The following is a 23,315-nucleotide window of genomic DNA, read 5'->3' as shown; positions in this document are numbered from 1 at the left end:
TACCTTAACACCAAGATGCACACATGGGAAAGAGTATGGTTTTAAATCAAAGTCAATGATCACGGAGCTTGGAATTTCAGGAAACAGCTCTTCTTGTGAAATATTGAACCCTACAAAGAAATTGAGGATCACCAGGAGATTCCCATAGATGGCAAGGAACGGAGAGCTACGCATGGCATAATGACGCCGGTCACGAACCATCCAAATGATACAAGACCAAATCAGCAGAACAAAAGTCAGCCAGCTGTTGTGGGTGATGCTCCAAACCTGCAAACAGATACATCTAAGTGAAAGAATGCTGCTGTTTAAATCTTAATGAAGCCAAAATCAGGGATAGCTGAAAAGCAAGAGGCGTATTACCAGCTTTAATTTTGCACTCCACTTTGGCACAAGCACCTATGGCCACAAAAGTGAACATATGTCTATTTCAGGGCCCTCTATCAAGCAGCTGGACAACCAGCAGCCTGATTTACACCCAGATGCAGGTTCTCTGTGCATAACACAGGTACATGTGCCCATCTGTGCAAAGGTAGACACAAAACGGTAGGCCAGTTTGAGATTAGCTGAAAATTTAGCCCAAAGTGCACTGCCAATTACAAAATCAGAGTAGATAGGATTTCTTATGACCAGATATGCATTTTCTATTAGTGTTCTTCATTGCAATGGCAAGGGGAGAATATTCTCAGAGCTTGCTCTGAAAGTGAACTTGCTGTGGATTTACTATGTAGCAGATCAGAATCCGGTCATTGCTGTATTACTCCTTACTAACATTTTACTCTGCAATGGGCAGTGCTGATCTATTCACCATTCCTGATTCTACAACACATTCCACATGCACAATATATACAGAATTTTGTTGGGCTTCATGAAAGTAGTACAGAATATGAAGCCTTGCCCTAGAAGAAAGCAGTGAATCCATTTCTTACAAGGTTTTGAGGCACTATACAATGTTTTCCTCCCCGCACCAATGAATGTATTCCACGCTATAACAAGCTCTTTAGGAAGGCAAATCGAAAACAGAAAATGACAAGAAGGTACAAAAAAGAGTTCCATCAACTCCATATCTTACCATCATGGCAATCAGTGCACTGACATAACTTTGATTCATAATGAACTGCCCCAGTACTGCCATACTGCTAGTCCCATCCCCATCAGCGTCTGCATTTTCAGGGCAGGTGCTATCCTCTGTAAGAAATGTAAAGTGTATAGACACAGGTGAAGGTGATTGAAGAGTCTCTAGTACACAGCTGGGCCCTTATTTTGAGAATTGATGGTATTCTGTATCCTTTAGAAATCTTGTCTTAGGAGTGTGTGTTTTGTGACTGCACTTAAGGAGGTATGTGTGCAACTCCCCTGAACTCTGGAAGGAGTTGACCATACCTCCATAGATACTGTGTAGAAAATATACCTCCGAAATAATCAATATTAAATGGATGGAGATAAATTCTTGCTTTACGTGTGCAAATATAACTCCCTGCAATGCAAACTCATTTACCTGCAGCTTTTGCCTTGCTGCAGGTATCATATAATGCACAAGACTCCTTGGCTCACCCACCGAGGATGCTGCATTCCACACCTCATTCAAAAATTAGCTTGTTTTCCAAGATGGCAGTGACAGAGCCAGGCTGAAGGAGGAGCCTGGTCTACTGGTATAACCTCGATCAGAAAAATGTACTGGGAGATGCTGTTAGTATGACAAATGCAGACTGAAATAAAATTCTTTCTTTCCTAGTCTTCTTGGTGCTGCCTGCTTTCCAAGATGATAGATGCCTACTACACTTCATGGTTTGTGTGTCATGCTTTTTCATGCAATGATGCAAACATCACTCTGAGATGTACAGTACCTGAGAGAGGAGCGCTATGTTCTTCGCTGGTGTCCGCACCGGCTGTGAGGCTCCTGCTATGTTCACACTGTAAAAGGGGCATGTCCTGCCAGCTTCCATTTGAAAAATAAGTCACCTAGAAAAGGAAATAGAATAGTGTCTCTCCTGCCTTGCTTTTCTACAGACACTGTGCCATGCATTAGTCTAGGATGCTGGTGTGACAGATTTGGAGCTGCTCTGTAATTGATGAATACTGTATGTTGACCTGGCTATTGGGATGTTTATTGTATAACTATACTGGGGCCTAACAGGAGACTGGCAGTGGGTAAACAAGCAAGGAGGGAAAGAATGGCTCAAGATAAGCCACTTCACAGCAAACACCCGAGAGTTTTTAAGAGAAAAAGCCAGCACAGGAAAAGTCCCACAAACATAGGAGGTCAAAAGTGGGAGGCTGTTTGGGAGAACCAGACTAAGATGGAGGCACAGTGAGGTATCTGAAGAATTTACACCTGCATAGATTACCACTGGGAGATGATATGTTTTTAAGGAAGAGATGAATGTGGACTTTTGGTTCCTATTGTTAGAATAAATAATATGTGGTTTTCAGAAGGCTGTCTGAGGACAGTGTTCACCACTAATCAGACTCCCAAGGGGAAGAACTGCAGGGGCCCAAATTCAGTAAGATTTCATGTAACTATGTAAGCCCAGTTGATACATAGGGTACTGTATCCCAGGGCCCAGCCTAAGAGTGGAAGAATTGCAATAGTCCACGCTGGGGCAGGAAAAGGCACAAGGCCTGACACCTGAAAGAGTGTACTCAGAGACCAGAAAGGGGACAGAGATGCAGCTAGCCCTGTAAATGTCACAGCTGGTTTCCAGAGTGCACCAAGAAAACAGTGAAGTGACTGCACCCAATGTGGTGTCTATGGGAGTTCTTAGATGCTCAGCAGTCTCGGCAATCCAGCCACTTATTGAGGTGTCGAATTACGGATTTAAGGGCCTACCTTTAGGCATTCACTGGTGAAAATGTTGGTCCTTCCTACAAAATCCAAAAGATGGGCCTATTCTGAACCATTAATATCCCCTGTACCAGTTGCAGGAACCTTCTTAAGATAGCCATTACCTTTTTCTTCTCATTCTTTGCCATCCAGAGCATGGTGTCCAGCTCCAACTTACTCTGCTCTTCTGGTGGTGACTGGATGCCCTCTTCACATTCCTGTATTAAAGGAAATATAACACACAGATGTCACACCACCTCGGGACACAGCTACATACCATCCAATGCAATTGTTACTGCACTGTTACTGGTCATCACCCTTATTATATTCCATGAACATGATCCAGGTGGGAACTGGAACAGCAGACATGGCCTATTTTCACATTTGTGCAGTGCACAGGACAAGAGGGATGAATATTTAAAGAACTTCCTGCCAGGCCTCCCTCATAAGTTCCGGGGGAGGGGGGGAACGGAGAAATCATATGGAAAGACAGATTTTTTTTCTTGATTTCTCTCTCGAATGTGGCTTTATTTAATTATGGTGCCATTTGTGATCTGTCCTGTCCATTCTGCACTTTGACTCATGCATTACCTCAGGACTCAGAGCCCACTGCTGTAGCAATGTGACCAGTGAATAATACAATACAAGCAGCAAAAGAGGATTTAAAAACACAGGCCAGCTTAATCCAGAATGAATCTGCAGCTTCCAGGTTTCTGTGGCGTTTGTCTTGATAAGCGCCACCATCCCCAGGAGCCTGGAGAAACAAAAGTCAGAGACAGTGCTAGCACTGGTTGTGTTCTATAATTTTTACTATTGCTGTTATATTATTTAGAATTTTTAAGAATAGTGTCAAAAATACTAAATACTTTGCTACTAAAAATAAGATCTCACTGATCATCCTCATTTTTATTCTTCTGTCAAACTGCCTTTATTTGCAACTCAGAGTAATTATTAAAGAGACAATGACAAATTCCTGATGCACCCTAGTGGTTAGAGACGGCGACTGGGCATGAGTCCTCACGTGACCTCCTGGCCCCCTGAGGTCAATAGCAAAACTCCCGTTGACTTCAATTGGGCCAGGATTTTTCTGGATTCCATTCTATTCTCCTGCCACAGTTTTCCTGTGTGATTTTGGGGAAGTTATTTAGCCTCAACTCCTCCATTTATAAAATGGGGATGATGATGATGATAAAGCACAGAAGACTTGTGGCTTAGTTAATGCTTATAAATTGCTATGAACTCCTCCGATAAAAGGTACTAGGCAACAGCAAAGTAATGGAAGTCCTAAAAGCTTAAAAGAAAAAATGTTCCCTACAGATCTCTCTTCTTGGGAAATGTTGATATGTTACTTGTTTTTATTCTGCCTCAGTGGGTCAATTTAGGCTCTTTGGTATATATTTCAATTCTGCCTATAGAGCAGTTTATTTTAAAGTATTAACCCTATCCTTTTCTGTATGGAAGTTGACATCTTTACCTGGCATAAATCTCATCAGGAGGAACCAGGTCCTGAAAATATGGCAACTGGTACAGGTAAAGGGCAGCAAGGTGACCTGCACTGAATATAGCCATCATCACACACAAACTGCTGAAGGTGACCACAGTAATGGGACGATGACAAGCCCACCAGGAGCACAAGCCGAGAAAGGTGAAAAAGTAGACTGCAGAAGTCACAGAAGGCAAAATTATACCTGGGGGGGAAAACAGGCGATGAAAGGGTTTCTGTTCCACAGCAAACAGGATACACAGATCAGGCCAAAGTAGCTCCTCAATTGATGGCCAGTGACCCCAACTAGTAAGAGAAGCCACTGTGAAAGTGCCATTTATGAATTTCCATATGAATAAATATTAAGCAAGCAGAACACAGTCTTAGGTGATGCCTTCAACCATCTTAACTAACTAGAAAAGAAAATAAGACCCTCACAGTTTGCAGTGGGCCAAGGGACTTGCCCATTGCAGACAAATTCCCCTCTCCAACCTCCAATGAACAGATGTGTAAAGGTCTCCCTGCAGCTCTGAAAAGGAAATTCTGCCCTATAAGTGACTGCAATTTTGCAACAATAACCTATGACAATAAAGGCTGACAACAACACACAATGCATAGATCAAACAAAAAATAACCGGGCAACAGCAAATAACAAGCAATGGAGATGAAAAGGATTGCTTCTACCTGCTTGTCTTGTTTTTCATGCTTTGTTTATGGGACGAAGACTCTTACCTCCTTTTAACCTCCTGCTTTAACATTCTTACCTGCTAAGCCTAATAGAAGAGTTGCTACCACCTTTCCAGCACTTGTCAGGATGGCTTCAAATATGATTTTCAAGCCTGCTAGGAACGTAGTGACTTTCTGAATGAAACCTGGTTTTCGGTCACCTGCCTCTTTTCCCAAATCCTCTTCAGATAAACAGTCGGTCTCTTCCTCATCACTTTCTCCTGCTTCTGTTTCATAGTCCTGTGGAAACAAGAATGCCTAAGCAAGATCCGAGCATGAAAATCAAGTGTTGCCAGACAGATCCGAGGACTATGGTTTACAGCATGGATATGCTGCAGTGCAGCATTAGGCACAAAAGCCTACTGAAAAAATAATGGCCATGGCACATTTGAGTCCCTAAATACTTCACTGAAACCATACAGTCTGAGGTGTGAGCGCTTGTTCCTGTGATCTCATCAGGCTAGACAGACTGTCATGAATAGGGAGAAAGCAACTCTGATGTCTGTGTACATAAGGCAGGACTCACTCCACTGGCTTAGGGAGTGGAATTGTTTCTTTAGTTCCTTGCATAGCGGGCCCACTATGGAGCAGTCATTGGGTTTTGTTTCTATAAGTGAACGTAATCCAGTGCCCATGTGGCTCCCCACACATAGCCCAATTCATTTTGCCCCAATGTCCAATGGTTTAGCCTGTTGAAGTCTTAATTCATGTAAGAGGATGCTAAACATACCATCTCCTCCTCCTCCTCATCCTGCTCCTGGTCATCAGAATGAAGCCACATTTTCGGAATATGAGGTTTCACCTGTTTTTTACAAAGCCTTATAACCATGAAGCCAGTGAAAAACATTCCAATGTCAGGAATTAGCAGGCGGATGATATTTCCAGCATCAACTTTGCTGAACCTGCAGAGTGGAAAGCACACGAGTGAAACATAAGGCTAGTGCTCAGAAATGACAGTCTAATTTTTCCAAATGTTCCTGTAATAATTAATCTGAAAACTAACCCCAGAAATGCATCTGTGCATTAAAAAAAGGATCTAAGAATGAAGTGCACTTGGTTATCCTATTGCAATTTGCTTTATTGTAGTTTCAGTATTCCACAGCAGAGAACAATACCACATTATTAAATGGCAGGTAATATTACACTCAGATACTGAGCAGAATTTTTAAATGTCTTTTTTTTCCACAAATGGCATTGAACATCTGCTGAAATGAAGAAATATAATCTTCAAATCTCTTGAGCTTTTATTAGCAGAACATGAGCAAACTAAGGGTTTTATTATAAACACAGCTTATAATGTTTGCAATGTTAAGAAAAGAGTTGTTGATACTCTTACAACAAAAAATAATAAAAAAATGTAAATACAAAGTCAGCTTTAGAACACTTGGTCAAAATTACCAGCTCCAGTGGTGTATGTTTCAAGTTCATTTAGTCTGCATCTCTGGTTCAAATGGCTTTAGAATTTGTAGTGTATTTTTTTCAGAGCAAACCATCAAGCCTGGCAAAGTGAAGACCTCAATAAAGAAAATTAAATGGATTTTTTTCCCCACACCAATAGGATAGAAAGGTTTTTACAGCTAATTCAGATCAGCAAAAAAAGAGAGATCTCCAATATTAACAGACAATCCCATCTGCAACATCTAAGTGTATATTTAATTGACCATACTTGCTAAATCAACCACTAAAATAATATTGCTCTTATTTTTAAGTATAAAACAATAGGACCTAAAGGCCCCAGTCAGAGTCAGGCCCTCTGTGTGCTAGGTACAGTACAAACATGTGATAAGGAGATGGTCCCTACCCTAAAGAACTAATTCTCCCCTTCAAAATGTGCTCACATAGCTTGCAGAAGGATTGTAATTCCCTGCAATACCAGGGTTCTCATGTATAATTTGGTGCTTTCTTACAGACCTAAACAAATCTGTGATATTATTATTAAGCATTCAATTTTCAGTATCTACATCTTAAAAGAAGAGACATGCCACTGATATCCTACCTTAGAATTCCAAAATGACCAAGCACATCCTCCCATCCATAGCCTAATGGAAAAGAACAAAGAGACCTGTTTATAAACTGATTCACTAATGCAGTGGTTCTCAAACTTGTTCTGCTGCTTGTTCAGGGAAAGCCCCTGGTGGGCCGTGCCAGTTTGTTTACCTGCCGCGTCCGCAGGTTTGGCCAATCAGAGCTCCCAGTGGCTGCAGTTCACTGCTCCAGGTCAATGGGGGCTGCTGGAAGCAGTGGCCAGTACATCCCTCAGCCCACGCCGCTTCCAGCAGCTCCCATTGGCCTGGAGCAGCAAACTGCAGCCACTGGGAGCCGCAATCGGCCGAACCTGAGTATGTGGCAGGTAAACAAACCGGCCTGGCGTACCAGGAGCTTTCCCTGCACAAGTGGCAAACAAGCTTGGGAACCCTGCCCTAATGTTTTCCAACTCAACCATTCATTCTCATGGATAGGCTTATGTCTCACTTTCCTGCCTGCATCCTTCTGGAAAGTAAATCTATAGATGGTGGAAATACTGCATAACATGCAGAACAGTAAAATAGGGAGGGCTTTTGCTATTGTCTTCAGTGAGTGCAGTGTAACACCCCAAAACAAGATTCACTGATATACACTTTATACACTCACTTTATACAACAACAAAACTGGGGTGACAGGAATATAATCTATTTTACATTTAAAAAGTTTCAAAAGACTTCCAAAGAACATGCCTGCATTATTTGCACATGCAAAATGCTTCGTCTGCACATGTAAAGCATGTGGGTCAAGATTTCCGAAGGGGACTAGCAATTGTGGGATTTCAGTGGGATTGAAGCACATGTTTAAATGCATTAGGGGCAGCTTTAGGAGCAATGAGAGCTGTATCTGAACTGCAACATTTGGACCCAGGCTTTGTTTCAGCCCAGAGTAGAAATGCAATCAGAGGAGAAGGTGAGATCAATCAAAATCCTTTATAGCTCAGGGGTAATTGGATCCAGGCCCATCTCTAATGATGGCATTCTGCTCCCATAGGTGAATTCCTTGGGCTCTTTACCATAGGATAAATTATTGCAATGGAAATGAAATTTACCATTAGGTGGCAGATAGTAGAATGCAATCTGAAATGCCACTTGGATCACAAGGAAAGTGAAGCTGGTGTAATTTATCGCTCTAAGCAACTGCTGTGTGCCTCCTGAAAAATAAAATACTGGCTTTGTTACGATAGCGCACCAAGAATCCTACAAAACATGACAAGCCAAGGTCCCTGCCCTAAGAACTAAGACTAAATCAGATGGATACAATGTATGGGGCAACAGCTCCCTGCCCTTCCCAACTGCACTGTGAACAAAAACAATTCCACTCACAGAAAGGCCAAACATCCACCAGCCCAAGGCCAGTGAGTGGAGCCAGCCCCCAGGACTAATAAATAGAAAGATGTACAACTGCAGCTATGCTTTTTAAACATCAAATAAAAGAGGTAAATAAGAACTTAGCATAATGTGCCTCTATAGAATTCTACAAGATGGAATCTACATATTCAATTAATTTAATTTGTTTTAACACAATATTGATAGTCTAGAACTTGAAGGCGGTCACCTACCTTTCATTGTGACAGCTGTAGGCTTGGGGAACAGTGGAATAAGCAGTAGAAAGATGAGATAGGCCAAAGACAACCCGTTGTATCTGAACGATATCGCTGTGAAATAATCAAACTTGACTTTAACTGAGACATAAACTGGAATAAAAATGAAGGCTATGAATGTATGTGTCATTAACACTAGATCAATAGAGGAATTTAGATATTTTACTTCAAAGATATCGCTCATTCCCTCTAACTTCTAACCATAAGACTACCCCACTCTTTGGTACAAGAGCCATGATTATGTATTCTGTTATTTTGCTCTGCCTCTTGCTTCTTTGATTTTATTTTTTACCCCTTGTTATCTCTTCAGTTAATCATTCTCAGATTCATTTTTCTTCTTTATTACTATTCTAGTGGACCCATAATATCCTAGGTGCTCTGCAGACATATAGCAAGATACACTCCCATTCCTACGGTGCTAACAGTGTAAAGAGACAAACACAGGGAAAAAGAGAGTGGATGTTCCAGTGGCTAGGATACTAGCCTTGGACTCAGCAGTTCCTTACTCTGCCACAGACTTCCTGTGTGACCTTGAGCAACTCACTTAGTCTCTGCTTTAATTCTTCATCTGTAAAATGGGCATAACAACACTGCCCTACCTAATAAGGGTATTGTGAGGATAAATACATTAAAGACTGTTTGTTGCTCAGATAGCTTGCTAATGGAAGCCAAATAAGTATCAATGGTAAATATGAAGAGTTCTGGAAAGGGATAAAACATGCTCTACAATCAAAGTAATGATCACTTGAATTATCACATGAATCAGTACCATTCCATAATTAAGGCTCTGTTGTGGCCTGTTGTCATAGTTCAGATTAAATGTCTTTATAATGTATGAAAAAGATTATCCTTACCACACTTACAGCAGTCACTCTTAGGATAAAGATTTAATCATAAGTAATCAGATGTATGAACTGAGGGTAGGTATAGATTTGTATTGGCAGGGAATATGTTGTGGTGGTATGTAGGAAGGGAATATGGATGAGTATGTGGTTGTGAATCTAGAATTGGGAGTAGTTTGGATGCAAATTTTTCCTTTGCTAGGGATTTTTAAGATTTTTGTGTTGTGATTATATAGATGAGAAATGCGCTTAAAGCATGCTTGATTTTAATGAAGGTATTTTTTGAGGGGAGGAGATATAACTATTCCCACGTACCCCTCTGTCTAGAAACACACAGTATAATCCTGCACTTCTTATAACAGCTTGCACTGAAATCAAAGTGACCCTTGTCTTATGAAAGAGTTGGGAAATGGACCATTAAACTTTAAAATCTATATTGACCTCAATCCTCCATTTCAAGTAAATTTTCAATAACACATGCAAATCATTGAAAATATGCATTTCATTTAATCAGCTATAAAACTAATATTACCAAGTTAAAAAACAACAACAAAAAATTGGCCAGCTTTGCAATGCAAAGTATTTTTGCTGTGGAAATTCACTTTTCAAGCATTGTATTTGGAAAAGAAACCTAGATTATAAACCATACAAAGAAATGTATAATCCAGACAAATTTTATGTAACAAATGTAATAAATATTATGAAAACAGTAATGTAGTTGCAGGTTTCTACTTACAAGGATTGCTTACTTATACAGGATGTAGGACAAAGCTGCAATTAATGTTTAGCTGATATATTTTTTGATCAGTTAACCCTAATATAAACTTGTGCTATTTATATGCTAAATTTCCTAAATGTAGTCTCTCTCTCTGTAAGTGTAAAGTATTACTGAGTACATTAAATACAAAATGTTTTTCAAAACAAAAGTGTACAACAATAAGAAATCAAGCCACAATAAGAAAATATGAATTTAGGAGAGCAGGTTTGCCTCGTGCCATAAAGACAAAGCTATCTGAATTGGAACCTGGGTATGAAATTGACTAGTAGAGTAGAACAATGAAAGAAAATATCTTGTCCATGCGTTTTTGCTAGGATAGAGTTATATGATTAGAACTTAAGAAATATAGTAGCTGTACAAAAACAATAAGATCTCAGCAGGATAAATTAAATTATAAATGAATAAATTAAATTATAATAATATAGTGCAATTTTATCAATTCACATTTTATAATCAGGGCCTTCATTAGAAGAATACACTAAACAGACCTTCACTAAAAAAGAAGACCTATCAACTGAGCAAAATAGGATTTAATCTGAGTGCCCTCAAAGGGGGGGCCATGATATTTTGTAGTGATCCTTCATTGCAAAACAATTTTCTCTAAAAGTATTATCCATCAGGAAGATATTTTGGAAAATAGAGAGAACATCTTCCAAGATGTCCCAAAACATACACTCTTGTGTATTACTTACCACCATAGCACTTGAATACAAGGTGCAGGAAAATGTAATGTGTTTTCCATCTTCTGTAAATTAATAATACCACACTATAAATAGGTGGCTGCCTAGTATTCTTCCCATCTGAAGTATGTGATGTTCTATCCAATGGAGTGTTGTATTTTATATACTATCTCTCGTTCAAATTGTAGCCAAATGCAGTTCTCTAAAACCAACTTGTTAAAACTTCTTTCTTTTGGCTCTCATACTGTTTTTGGTTGAATTTTAAATGACTTTGGCCAATTTCATCCCTGGTCTACATCTACTGTCCTCCATGGAATTACATCAAAGGTAAATTTTGCCCACTTTTCGTACCATTGTGTTACATTACTCTTTAAATATGAATGGAAATTTTCTTACCTGCTATTAAGGAAAATGGCAAAACTAATCTGAAAAGCAGCTCACAGGCTAAATTATTCGCCATGCTCGTCTCTCCTCAGGGTGTTGCTGGGAACTGGGAGGCATCCACAAACCCTGGTTCAGCACTGGTGGCCTTTTCTGACTTCTATCCCTTTCTGTTTGTCCTTTTTAAATGTAAACCCAAAACCTTACAAAACTGCATTAAAAATGTGATCAGAGAGGCAATCGATTTCTGAGTAAGAAATTGTTACAGCAACCAGAAGGCTAAGATCAGGGACTTGTCCAGTAATCCTCATTTTCTCTGAGATGGGAACTATTGATCCCTTCTTTCTTTCCCACTTTAATCCAGCCTTTTTCTCTTTAGTGCTGAATAAGTATTCTTAAACTTGGCTGTCAGAGCTACATTGATCTTTCTTTCCAAAGTCTCCTTGCTTGTAGCTTTCCAGGTCCTAATAAGTAGTCAGACTAGAACTATGCTCTAAACTGCAAATAGGAATTTTTTCCCCAAACCCCAAGTATTATAGATGGTTTCTTTGATTGTTTGTTTCTCTTTCCTAACGAATTGCCATTGGCCATTGAAAGTTTAACCTGGAATACTCGTAAAATACAACCAATTGTATATTGAAGAATAAAGTACCTCCTTGTATATGCTTAGCAAAAAGCGTAGTTAATCAAGGAAAGAGATTTCAAAGGGATGGAGAGGTCTAAGCGGCAATCCAAATGTCTTACAATCCCAAATATATCTTTTATACACAGCTGTATCTACAGTTTGTTTAAAAACAAGTATAAACTACAATATTAGTTGCAACATTGTAACACTTTTCACTGAGACTGTACATTTCTAGACATTGGGAATGCAGCAATTCACTTGGAGCCTGATCCAATCCCCATTAAAGTCAGTGGGAGTCTTTCCACTGATTTCAATGACCATTGGATCAGGTCTTTGGGTGGAAATTAAGTTCTAGTGATTTCAGTTTTAGTTTTCAGCAGGATAGTATTTGGTCCATGGATCCTAACTTAGGTCATGGGCATACATGCACAGTGACTAAGGGGCTAATTATCTCACAAACACTCAGCTAATGCTCATTTATTCCCGAGATCTAAATTCCCCTGCAGTTTCACTTGCGGCATTTATTTGTCACTTCCAAGCTTAAAGATTGAAGTAGAGTGATGCTGGCCCAAGATGGCTGCAAGAAGTGACTGTATTTCAGTGATGGGTTACTTGGTGAGCTCTGGGTAAAGTGCTTTGGGCTCTCATAGTTGCTCTAGAAATAAAAGGCTTCGGAGTAATTACATTGTAGGTGATTTCCCAGGACTTTTTCTGCTTAAATTAGAACTCTTCCCTCCCAAGAGCCCTTTGCAGCCCTTAGCATCCCTCTCCCTAGCCTTCTTTCTCTTTTCTGCTGCACCTCGGTCTTCCAACCATCTCTGTCAATGTGGCTTCTTTAATCATGCAGAGGAATTGCTACTGAACAACACCTGCTTCTCTCCAGGGACTGAGTTTGCTGCCTCCATGGGGTTCTGGGGAAGTGAGACAAGTAGATGGAAATGCAATCCAAGCCTCCATATGGCAATGAAGAAGCTGCCACTGGGCTGTCCAAAATGCTCTTGTCATGTTTCTCTAACAATATACGAACTCCCTTACCGGAGCTTGGTGTGATACACTGTCTGTCTCACAACAGCCACATAATGCGTCTGTTGCAGAAAGCACAGTATTCCTTGGAAAGGCCTCTGTCTCATGCTTGTTTGACCTCCCTATTCCAGTTTGTCATCTCCAGAAAAATCCACAGTGGAAAACATACTTCTCACCTGGTGAGGAAAAAAGCTGCCAGCAAGCACTGCGGGAGGTGCAGGAGAAACTGCTGACCCCTGATTCCAACCCATAGAAACAGCCCAGAGCTGTGTCAGGAGCTTCCACGGGGCAGGAACTGAAGCCACTGGCAACAACCTTTCAATACTTTCTGTTTCAGATAGGCTTTTTTAAAAGCAGGCACTCCTGCTGAACCAGAATCTATTTCTGTGAGGTGAGCAAGAATGATGGTGTGATCAGCTGTAGCACCCGGTCAGTGGAGAAGAGAAATGTCTCTGATGTTCTCCTTATACATTGCTTCTCTGTTACTCTTTGTCTTGTCTATTTAGATTAGAAGCTCTTCAAGGTAAGCATTGTCTCCTCCTGTATGTTTGTATAGGACTGATCCCCTCTCATGCTCGTGCTCTGTGATCACGGGCAGCAGGTAAGGGAGGCTGGGGGAGGCGGTACCTCCCCAAACAATCAGGCATGACCCTGCTCACATTCCATCTCCAGAACCCTGCTTCGGCAGTGATGCTGGGCTCCAGGGGCTGGGGCCATGCCATCCGCCTTCCCAGTGCTGGGGAGCCTGCAGCAGCGCCACCACGCGCTCTCCCTCCTGGTGCTCCAGGGCTGGGCGGGGCTGTGGGCACTAGCCAGCCTGGGATGGAGGCCAGCGGCTGCGGTGGGGGGGCTCTGGGTTCCAGAGCGTGCAGAAGAGGCAGGGCTGGGACTAGCCTCCCCCAGCCACAGGTTCACGAGCCATCCATGTCTGTGGTTACAATATGGGCTTAATCTGCAGCAAAGGAGGTTTAGTTTAGATATTAGGAAAAACTTTTTAACTATAAGTGTAGATAAGCTCTGGAATAGGCTTCCCAGTGAGCAGGGCCAGCTCTAGGCATCAGCAAAACAAGCAGGTGCTTGGGGCGGCACATTTCTAGTGGCGGCATTCCAGCGCCAGCCGTGCCGCCCCTAGAAATGTGCCCCAGCTTGCCTCCGCTCCACCTTCGCCCGCTCCCCTGAGTGCACCACCGCCACTCCGCTTCTCTCCCCTCCCTCCCAGGCTTGCTGTTTCGCATTCGAGGGAGGGAGGAGAAGCCAAGCTGCAGGGGGTGGAGCAGAGGCAAGCTGGGGTGGGGAGCGGTTCCTCTACCCCCCCCTTTACTTCCTGCGCTCCACCGCACCTTCGCTCACCTCCGCTCTGCCTGCTCCCCTGAATACACTGCCTCTCCCTCACCTGAGATAGAGGGGGGAGAAGCGGAGCGGCAGCATGTTCAGGGGAGCAGGCAGAGCATAGATGAGCTAGGGAGGAGGTTGCGAGGGGGAGCCGCAGGAAGCAATGGGGGGGGAATGCGGCATGCCCGGGGGAGGAGGCGTGGCCGGGGATTTGGGGAAGAGGTTGGGAAGGGGCAGAGCCGGGGGCAGGGGGCATGAAAAATAAACAGGGCCAGCCAAAAATTTTTTTCCTTGGGGCGGCAAAAATCCTAGAGCTGGCCCTGCCAGGGAGGCTGTGGAATCCCCATCATTGGAGGGGGCCTGGACTTGATGACCTCTCAAGGTGCCTTCTAGCCCTACATTTCTATGAATATGGTGCTGACATTGTCTTAACCTTGATGTCAATCTCTACATCTTCCTCAAATATTGAAGAATATCCAAGAAAGAGGACAACATAAGTGAATCATTAGCAATATTTATACAAAGCATTCAGTGTATCTGAGCTAACATATGTCTTAGGTTTGTGTGTGATCTGCACTGGGACAAGTTTTGGCCATCGTTTTCTTTGAAAATCACAATAGTTTAGTAAAAATGATTGATAGCAATTTTCAGTCAGTATTTCTCCCCACTTCTCCAGCTTTGCTGTTGTTCAGTTGATTTAACACTAGATTATTCTCTAACTTCATATTTATTTTTGATTACAAGTATTTGCACTGTAAAAAAACAAAAGAAATAGTATTTTTCAGTTCACCTAATACAAGTACTATAGTGCAATCTCTTTATCATGAAAGTTGAACTTACAAAGGTAGAATTATGTACAAAAAACCTGCATTCAAAAATAAAACAATGTAACATTTTAGAGCCTGCAAGTCCACTCAGTCCTACTTCTTATTCAGCCAATCGCTCAGAAAACAATTTTGTTTACATTTGCAGGAAATAATGCTGTCTGTTTGTTGTTTACAATGTCATCTGAAAGTGAGAACAGGCGTTCTCATGGTACTGGTGTAGTCGGCATCACAAAGTCTGCCAAATGTCCCTTCATGCTTCAACCACCATTCCAAAGGACATGTGTCCATGCTGATGACAGATTCTGCTCGATAACAATCCAAAGCAGTGCAGACTGACACGTGTTCATTTTCATTATCTGAGTCAGGTGCCACCAGCAGAAGGTTGATTTTTCTTTTTTGGTGGTTAGGGTTCCATAATTTCCACATCAGAATGTTGCTCTTTTAAGACTTCTGAAAGCATGCTCCACACCTCGCCCCTCTCAGATTTCGGAAGACACCTCAGATTCTTAAACTTTAGGTCGAGTGCTGTAGCTATCTTTAGAAATCTTACGTTCGTACCTTCTTTGCGTTTTGTCAAATCTGCAGTGAAAGTGAAAAACATGTGCTGGGACATCATCCGAGACAGCTAGAACATGAAATCTATGGCAAAATGCGGGTGAAACAGAGCAGGGGACATACAATTCTCCCTCAATGGATTCAGTCACAAATTTCATTAATGCATTATTTTTTTAAGGAGCATCATCATCATGGAAGCATGTCCTCTCGAATGATGGCCGAAGCATAAAGAGGTATACGAATGTTTAGCATATCTGGCACGTAATACCTTGCAATGCCAGCTACAAAAGTGCCAATCAAATGCCTGTTCAACCTTTCTGGTGACATTGTAAAAAAGAAGAGGGCAGCATTATCTCCTGTAAATGTAAACAAACTTGTTTGTCTTAGCGGTTGGGTGAACAAGAAGTAGGACTGAGTGGATTTGTAGGCTCTGAAGTTTTATATTGTTTTGGTTTTGAGTGCAGTTATGTAAAAAAAAAATCTACATTTGTAAGTTGCACTTTCACAACAAGGAGATTGCACTACAGTACTTGTATGAATTGAAAAATGCTATTTCTTTTGTTTATCATTTTTGCAGTGCAAATATTTGTAATAAAAATAATATACTCTTTGATTTCAATTACAACACAAAATACAATATATATGAAAATGTAGAAAAAACATCCAAAATATTTAATACATTTCAATTGGTATTCTATTGTTCAACAGTGCGATTAAAACTGCAATTAATCGTGACTAATTTTTAATCGCATTAATCGAGTTAATTGTGTGAGTTAACTGTGATTAATTGACAGTTCTAAAAATAACACTCCCCCTTTGTGAGAAATAGGTGCAAAATGCAATGATCCAGATCCTCACTTACTGGCATTTGGCATTACTCAATTGACTTCAATGGAGCTATGCCAGTTTACATCTATTAGACTGGTAGTCAATAGGCAGACTACAGGCCAAATCCAGACCACCAGATGCTTTGAACAGACCCTGAAATCTTTTTATTTACTTATTATTATCATTATTGTTTTTTTTTATTATTTTCTCTGGAGTCTGAGCTTGATTAGACTTTGACCCAGAAATTTGGACTTTGACAAAAAATAATTGACTATCCCGGCTTAGACTCTGAAGACTTGTCTACACTTAAAACAGCACAGCAGTTCAGCTGCAATGCGGCCACTGCACCACTGTGATATGTCAGTGACAGGAGGGGTTCTCCCTTCAATGTAGGTAATCCATTTCCCCAGGAGGTGGCAGCTAAGTCAACTGAAGAATTTTTCTGTAGCCTCAAAGCTGCTAAAGATAATTCACACTTGTGCCAAAAAAGCAATTATAAGCCATTTTGAGATTGGCATTGGGTGTGCATGGCCCCTTTATAGGACATTAACATTATATTTAGTTTAAAAAGAGAATTCATCACATGGTAAAACAGAACTCCCATTACAGAGACCACCCAGAAGGCTATGACATGTTTGTACTAGTGAGCAAATAATACAGGTGGCCGCATTGTACCCTGAGTCACAATGCCACCCGGAGTTCCTTCCAGTGCTCTGCAGATGCACATTATCCCCACACTCTAATGGCTTTAGATAAGGGACTGGTGCCTTAATTGCATAATCTGGTCCGGGGGGTTTGTCAGTATCTCTGCCAAGCATCAATCCCTTTCAGGTATTTCTGAAGTTCTATTTGCATGAATGTGTCAATTAGGAGACTATTTCCAAACTAAATGCACGTATCTGTTTATGTACTTTAACTCCAGAGTTTCTCTACTCTAAAGACTATATTCAATCCTATAAACCTGTCTGTTTCACATGGAGACTGCCTAGTAGTTAACAGTGTTCTACCTCTAAAATCCTTTTGGAAAGATCATTACATGAGGATAGCTCCTCTGGCACCAACTGTCAAAAGAAACATTTTGATAATGGCAGTGGAGGTAAATGACTATCAGCAAAACAGTAAAGCTCATCAAGTCCTCCTTTGCCAGCACAGGAAACTTAGCACTTAAGATGTAACTGACATCATAGGAGGAAAGCACATTTTAAAATGGCATGGAAAATAAAGGATCTTGTATTATGTAGAGATAAAGAGACAGCTAAACTGATGACCAGATAATATAGTCTAAAATATAGATGTCAGCCCTTACGTGCACTGCAGTTTCTAGAAACTATTGGCCTATTTTGCCTTCATTTTTTATCTATGAAACCCCATTGACCTCAGTCTAACCTTCAACTCAGGCCAGTGGGGTTGATGGTTGAAGTGGCCTTCTGTAGAATAAAGCAAAACCTAAAGGCCCAGATTTACAGAATTCTTGCACATTTGAGTGCCTAATTTATACAAGTTTGTGGCAAATGGCTAGATAAGTGTGTGCAGTGCTGGAACACTGGCCCATAGTAAGCTTTAGATGCCCAAATATAGGATAAATCTATATGGTACATTCTCTTAAACGGTTTGTCTCTTATGTCTGTGTATAGAAACCTGAAGGCTTGTGTAGCATAAGTGTAAAGTGCTTTGGTGGGTGGGTTGTTTTTTGTTTTTTGTTTTTAATTCTCTTCTCTTGCAAAAGAATTATAGAACTATAGAAGTTAGACTTGGAAAATACTTACTCAGTCTTTTCCCCATGGCAATGCATCAAGAATGACACATCCAGTCTATATCATCAACAGAAAATATACTATGATTAAATTCTTTACAAAGGCTTTTCAGTTCTAGCAGTGAATGAATAATAAATACAGGCCTTCAAGATTTGTGGCATGATCTAGTGAAGTCAACAGCACTTTTGCCAGACAGACCCCAATGGAAGCAGAATTTGGCCCCTTGAAGAGAATCATGCTGATTATGTTATAATTAATTACAAAAACTCAATATCAGGGTAAGGGATTTCTAAGAGTAATGTTAGAGAGGTAGTTTTGTTTTGTGGTTAAGACACTCAAGAGACCTGAGTTCAGGTCCTGGGTCTTTTCTGGGTGTCCTTTGGCAAGTCACTTAATCTCTCTACACCAGTTCCCCTTAAAATAGGGATAATAATCCTTCCTTCATCTGTCTTGTCTACTTAGATTGTAAGATCTCTGGGGCAAGGACTGTCCCTTACTATGTGTATGTACAGTGCTTAGCACAATGGGTCCTGATCTTGGCTGGGCTCTCTACACAAATAGTAACATACACTTTTAGGTATTGTCATTAGATCTTTAATTCTGTCCACCGTGATATTCGCTTGTTTTGTCCCCTGGGTTTGTAGACTTTGAAAGGGGAAGGTAAGCTTCTTTTTTTAAAGCCTGTGTAGGCATATGAAATGAAGACAGACTTTCTGCCAGACAAATGTGTGGAGTCTGTATATAGTGTGAGAGAAGACCAACTAATCATTCCCACTGAAAACTGAAATAACATTATGGTTTTCAGTGTCCTTTTGCAAAGCATCTAGAATGATGTGCTAATGAGAGAGGCTTGCTTTTGAAACCTTATTTTACCATCCCTGCGGTGCCATGTATAGGTTCTGTGGCTATGTCTTCGCTGCAAAAAATAGATACAGGGGCTTTTTACATCAGAATAGCTATCTTGATTCAAAATCTTAGTGGACACAAAACACTGAAGTTCTTACTCTGATGTAGCTAGTGAAGGTAAAACTACCAGTGATTTGTCTCCTAGAGAAGTTTACATCAAGTTAGCTATCTCATTGCAGAAATACATTATTTTGCAGTGAAGTCATAGCTTAAGGTTCTCACACAGTTTAAAAGAAAATTCTGCAGTGATTTATTTGTAAAATTCATGGCTTGCTAGAGAGGGAGGGCACTGCAGACCGGAGTAAATATTGTGTCATAAGTAAGGCATAGTTAGGATAAGGAACCAAAAACTCCTCAGTTTTAAACCTGTCCTGACACTGACAGACATGCTTTGTGTATTTTGGAATCATATAACATCTCAGCATCTGGTTCCCCTTCGTAATATGGGAATAATAATACTCACCTGCCTATGAGATTGGGTAATGTTTGGAATAATGCTAGTTAAAAATTATGAAAATTTCTGTAATTTTTTTCCCAAAAAATCTTTTTTTATTTTTAGGGAAAAGGGAATTGTGGTGGGTTGGTTTTTTTCAGTTTTGTAAACATTTTCTCAAATAGATTATATTTTCCAACCAGTTCTAGAACAGATGGCTTTATTCCCATTATGGCTACATCTTTTGGCAACAACTTCTTTCAATGTGGAACAATAAAATGTCTTGCTTACAGAATAGAAAGTAAGAGAAAAGTTCTCTGTGGGTGTGTCTACACTACAAAAAAAGTCCCATGGCAAAGCTACTGCTGGCCCAGGTCAGCTGCCTCGGGCTCATGGGGCTTGGGCTGCAGGGTTCAGTAATGATGAGGATGTCACATAGCACTTCACATTCTCCAAAGGGCATTACAAATAAAAGGCTTGAGGAACCCCATTTTCTCCACTGAGTTGCTAATCCTTCCCTTGAGGCTCCTCCATGCAGTCCAGCTGAGACCAACGTTACTAGCATAGTTTTTTAGACCCACAGAGGGGACATTCGTGAGCAAGGCACTCCCTCCTCCCAAACTTAAACATGCCCCTTGGACAATGCTCCTCTTTCTTCTCTAATTGGAGAGAAAGAGATCAGGACTAGCAGTTATTCAATTCTTGTTTGGTAGAAATCATCAGGAAGATGGAAGCTATAAGAAAGTACGGTGATAACAGCAAAATGCAATCTTGATCGGGGGATGAGAAGCAGCATGAAATGTTTCCCTAAACCTTTTTTTCTTTTAATTCCAGTGGAAAAAATCATATAAACCAATGAACATTCTGCAGCCATATTTGAAGCCCAAATATTGCAACATTGACTAATGTCTGAGAACCCGCCCGGTATCTGAATTAATTAGAAACTGGCTGTGAAAAAGCAGAGAGAAATGCAACTAGTAAAGAAACCACATAAATAACGAGAAGTAAATTGGGTTTTTTTAAATATTTCCAGTTTTAATACAGGAAGCGTCATTAGCAATTTGAAAAAATAAATACATAAATAAAGTGTTTTTAAACGGATCCGTGTTCCTTTAACTCTTCCTCTGCACACTGTAGTACAACACTGAGTTGTAGTATTGCCAAGAGGAACATGCAAGCCATGACAGTAGTAATAATGAAGAAAAGCTCTGTGTAAACTTGAAAGCTTGTCTCTCTCACCAACAGAAAATACTACCTCACCCACCTTGTCTCTCTATTACAGTAGTGACATCTAGAGGATGAGAATTGCCAGCATTGTCTACATCTTTGTATACAGTGAGATTGATGATATTCCTTCCAAACCCTGGGCCAAATTCTGCTGCCAGTTAATCTGAGATGACTCTGGTGTAAATAAATGAAAACAAAATTTTGCTCCATGTAAGTATAATAATCCACAGAGAAAACACTTTGACTTTATGCTTCTCAATTCATCATAGTTCCATATTTAATTAACAATCAAGTTAGCGCTGCTTCTGCAAACAATAAAAGAACAAAACCACCATTCTTCCTTCCACAGACAATGCATGCATAACTCCAACGCGTATCAATGTATCTTGCTGCCCTTAGGGTGTAATTGCAATGACTTGTAAGGACACCTGTGTAAAATGCGAGTGAGTGGCACTGCAACTCTGTGTGGCAGGTCACAATCCACTCACTCAAATTTGGCTCTCCCACATCTCCTGTCATGACAGAGGGATGGATGGGCCAAACCTGAGCAGGTCTGTGACCTTGTGCGCCAGGTCACAACACCCAGAGCAGGGAGCTGGTCCAGCCCTACGGGACAGGAGCTGCCACTGCAGGGTAAGGTTTTCATTTTATCTCGTTTGATAGGTTTGTTTTTTTCTATTTCATGTCATTTCATATTTGCAAAACACGCAGGGCTCTGGTAATAAGTATAAGCAGGGCTGGGTTAATAAGAGGACTAATGACAACAGCCTTCTGAAGTAACATTATGTAATGTTAAAAGGTGCCAGTGGCTGCCATCAGGTGAGTCTTTGATCCAAAGACAATCACAGAGGGCGTTAAAGTCAGTGAGCATACCCAGCACTCTATCAGATTCAAAGGAAGGAAAAATTAAATGCCTTTCTGTAGTAGAGAAAACTACAAACTATTCAGTATCCGAGTATAAAGAAAGGAAAGAACCAAGAGAGGGCAACATTCAGGCTTTGTTCCTTCCTGCTCAGATGGTGTTCTCTTTCATCCAGCACTTCTTGGCAGTAGAGTTCTCTAAATTCCGAGACATAATCATACCATAGTACTCCCTGGTGGGAAGTTCTTTATGATAACAAACAACAGAGGGACTGCCCAAGGCACATGTCAGGTCAGAGCTGAGTCGTGTGGGATGAGGAGGTCCTTGGATTGCCAACACAGGGGCTAGAATATTGGTTTTCTAACTGGCTTGTGTTAGAGGCACAAAGCCCAGAGAAGCAATTATGCGTGTGACCCTGGGGAGAAGCAGAGACCAAGCTTGTGGGCATAGAGCCTGCTGGAGTGACACACCTGAAATTTTCTGAGCAGGGAAACTATCTGCTGCTGCTTGTTTCTAATGTGTTCAGGGAAACAGCACTTTGTGTAAATAAACAAGGTTACATCAAAGGATTTAACTGACTCATATTGTTGATTTCTGTTCCTAGCAGAAAACCCCTGCAAGGCGTGAATGTTGGCTAACCACTTGGGCTATACGAGCAACATTACATAATGTGGGCAGGTCAATAAAATTCCTGTTTGTACTTACAATTTTTAATGAAATTAAATATTACTAATATGAATCAATCTCTCTTGTGCCTGAGCAGAGAGCTCAAACAGTCCTCCTGGCAGTCTTGCCCTGTGTCCCCATTCCAGCTGTTTGACACCATTTTAGCAACAACATTCAACCCCCTCATGCAACCCACAGCTGCTCCTCCATATAAAATCCATGGGTTTTTAGGGCTTTGCGGGCTCTTCGGGGGCATGACTGTGTAACAAGGATGGAGGTGCAGCTGGAGGGCTGGACTTCTCTGACAGCCTCGTCTTCTGAATCCTTTGAAATCTACAGTATAGAATACTGCATTATCTTACAAAGAGCCCCCAGGGCACCCCGAGTTCCCTATTCCTGGCAGCTCCAGCTTTTGATCTTGGCTTTTAGGTCCCATTCATGTCCTAATGGATTGAGCATGGGACTGGGACTCAAGAGACCTGGCAACTATTCCTGGCTCTGCCACTCGCCTACTGGACAAGTCATTTCAGCACCCTATGCCACAGTTTCCCCATCTGTCACATGGGGATAATGATACCAACCTCTCTGACAAGGCACTTGGTGAGCTACTGATTAAAAGTGCTATAGAAGAGCTAAGTATTGTTATTGTTTTATTTTATTATGGCAAAGAGTCCTACAATAGGAGGGCCGGCAGGATTGCCCCAATGCCCACAAATGATGGGTGTACTAGTGCTCTTCGTCTCTGGTCCCAGAGCTACATGGATTTGGTCTTATGATGCCAGGGAGAATGCAAGGTTCCTTCTTTGGAGGACCTCATCTTTTCATGATAGGGCGACTATCCGTTCAGTTTTGGCCAGGACAGTCCCCTTTTTAAACCCTGTTCTGGGCGTCCTGGTTTTTTTTTGTAAAACTGTCCATTTGTCCCATTTGGTCTTGCCCAC

The 23,315-nt window shown here is 41.1% G+C and overlaps 1 protein-coding gene across 1 annotated transcript in view; it reads right to left on the bottom strand.

Moving 5' to 3' along the window:
- Nucleotides 1-5,811, bottom strand: part of LOC119842139 (piezo-type mechanosensitive ion channel component 2-like) — a 58,714-nt gene extending 52,903 nt beyond the window's left edge. Inside the window, exons 1-3 of the mRNA XM_038370057.2 lie at nt 5,761-5,811; nt 5,097-5,270; nt 2,947-3,039 (exon numbers count right to left, since the gene is read on the bottom strand). Of these exons, the coding sequence (XP_038225985.1) occupies nt 2,947-3,039; nt 5,097-5,270; nt 5,761-5,811 (318 nt within the window). The remainder of the gene's footprint in view (nt 1-2,946; nt 3,040-5,096; nt 5,271-5,760) is intronic.
- Between the last annotated feature and the right edge of the window lie 17,504 nt (nt 5,812-23,315).

Source organism: Dermochelys coriacea, chromosome 13 (genome assembly GCF_009764565.3).
Source record: "Dermochelys coriacea isolate rDerCor1 chromosome 13, rDerCor1.pri.v4, whole genome shotgun sequence".
In the NCBI taxonomy this organism is placed as follows: domain Eukaryota; kingdom Metazoa; phylum Chordata; order Testudines; family Dermochelyidae; genus Dermochelys; species Dermochelys coriacea.
This window is presented reverse-complemented; position numbering and strand designations above follow the sequence as displayed.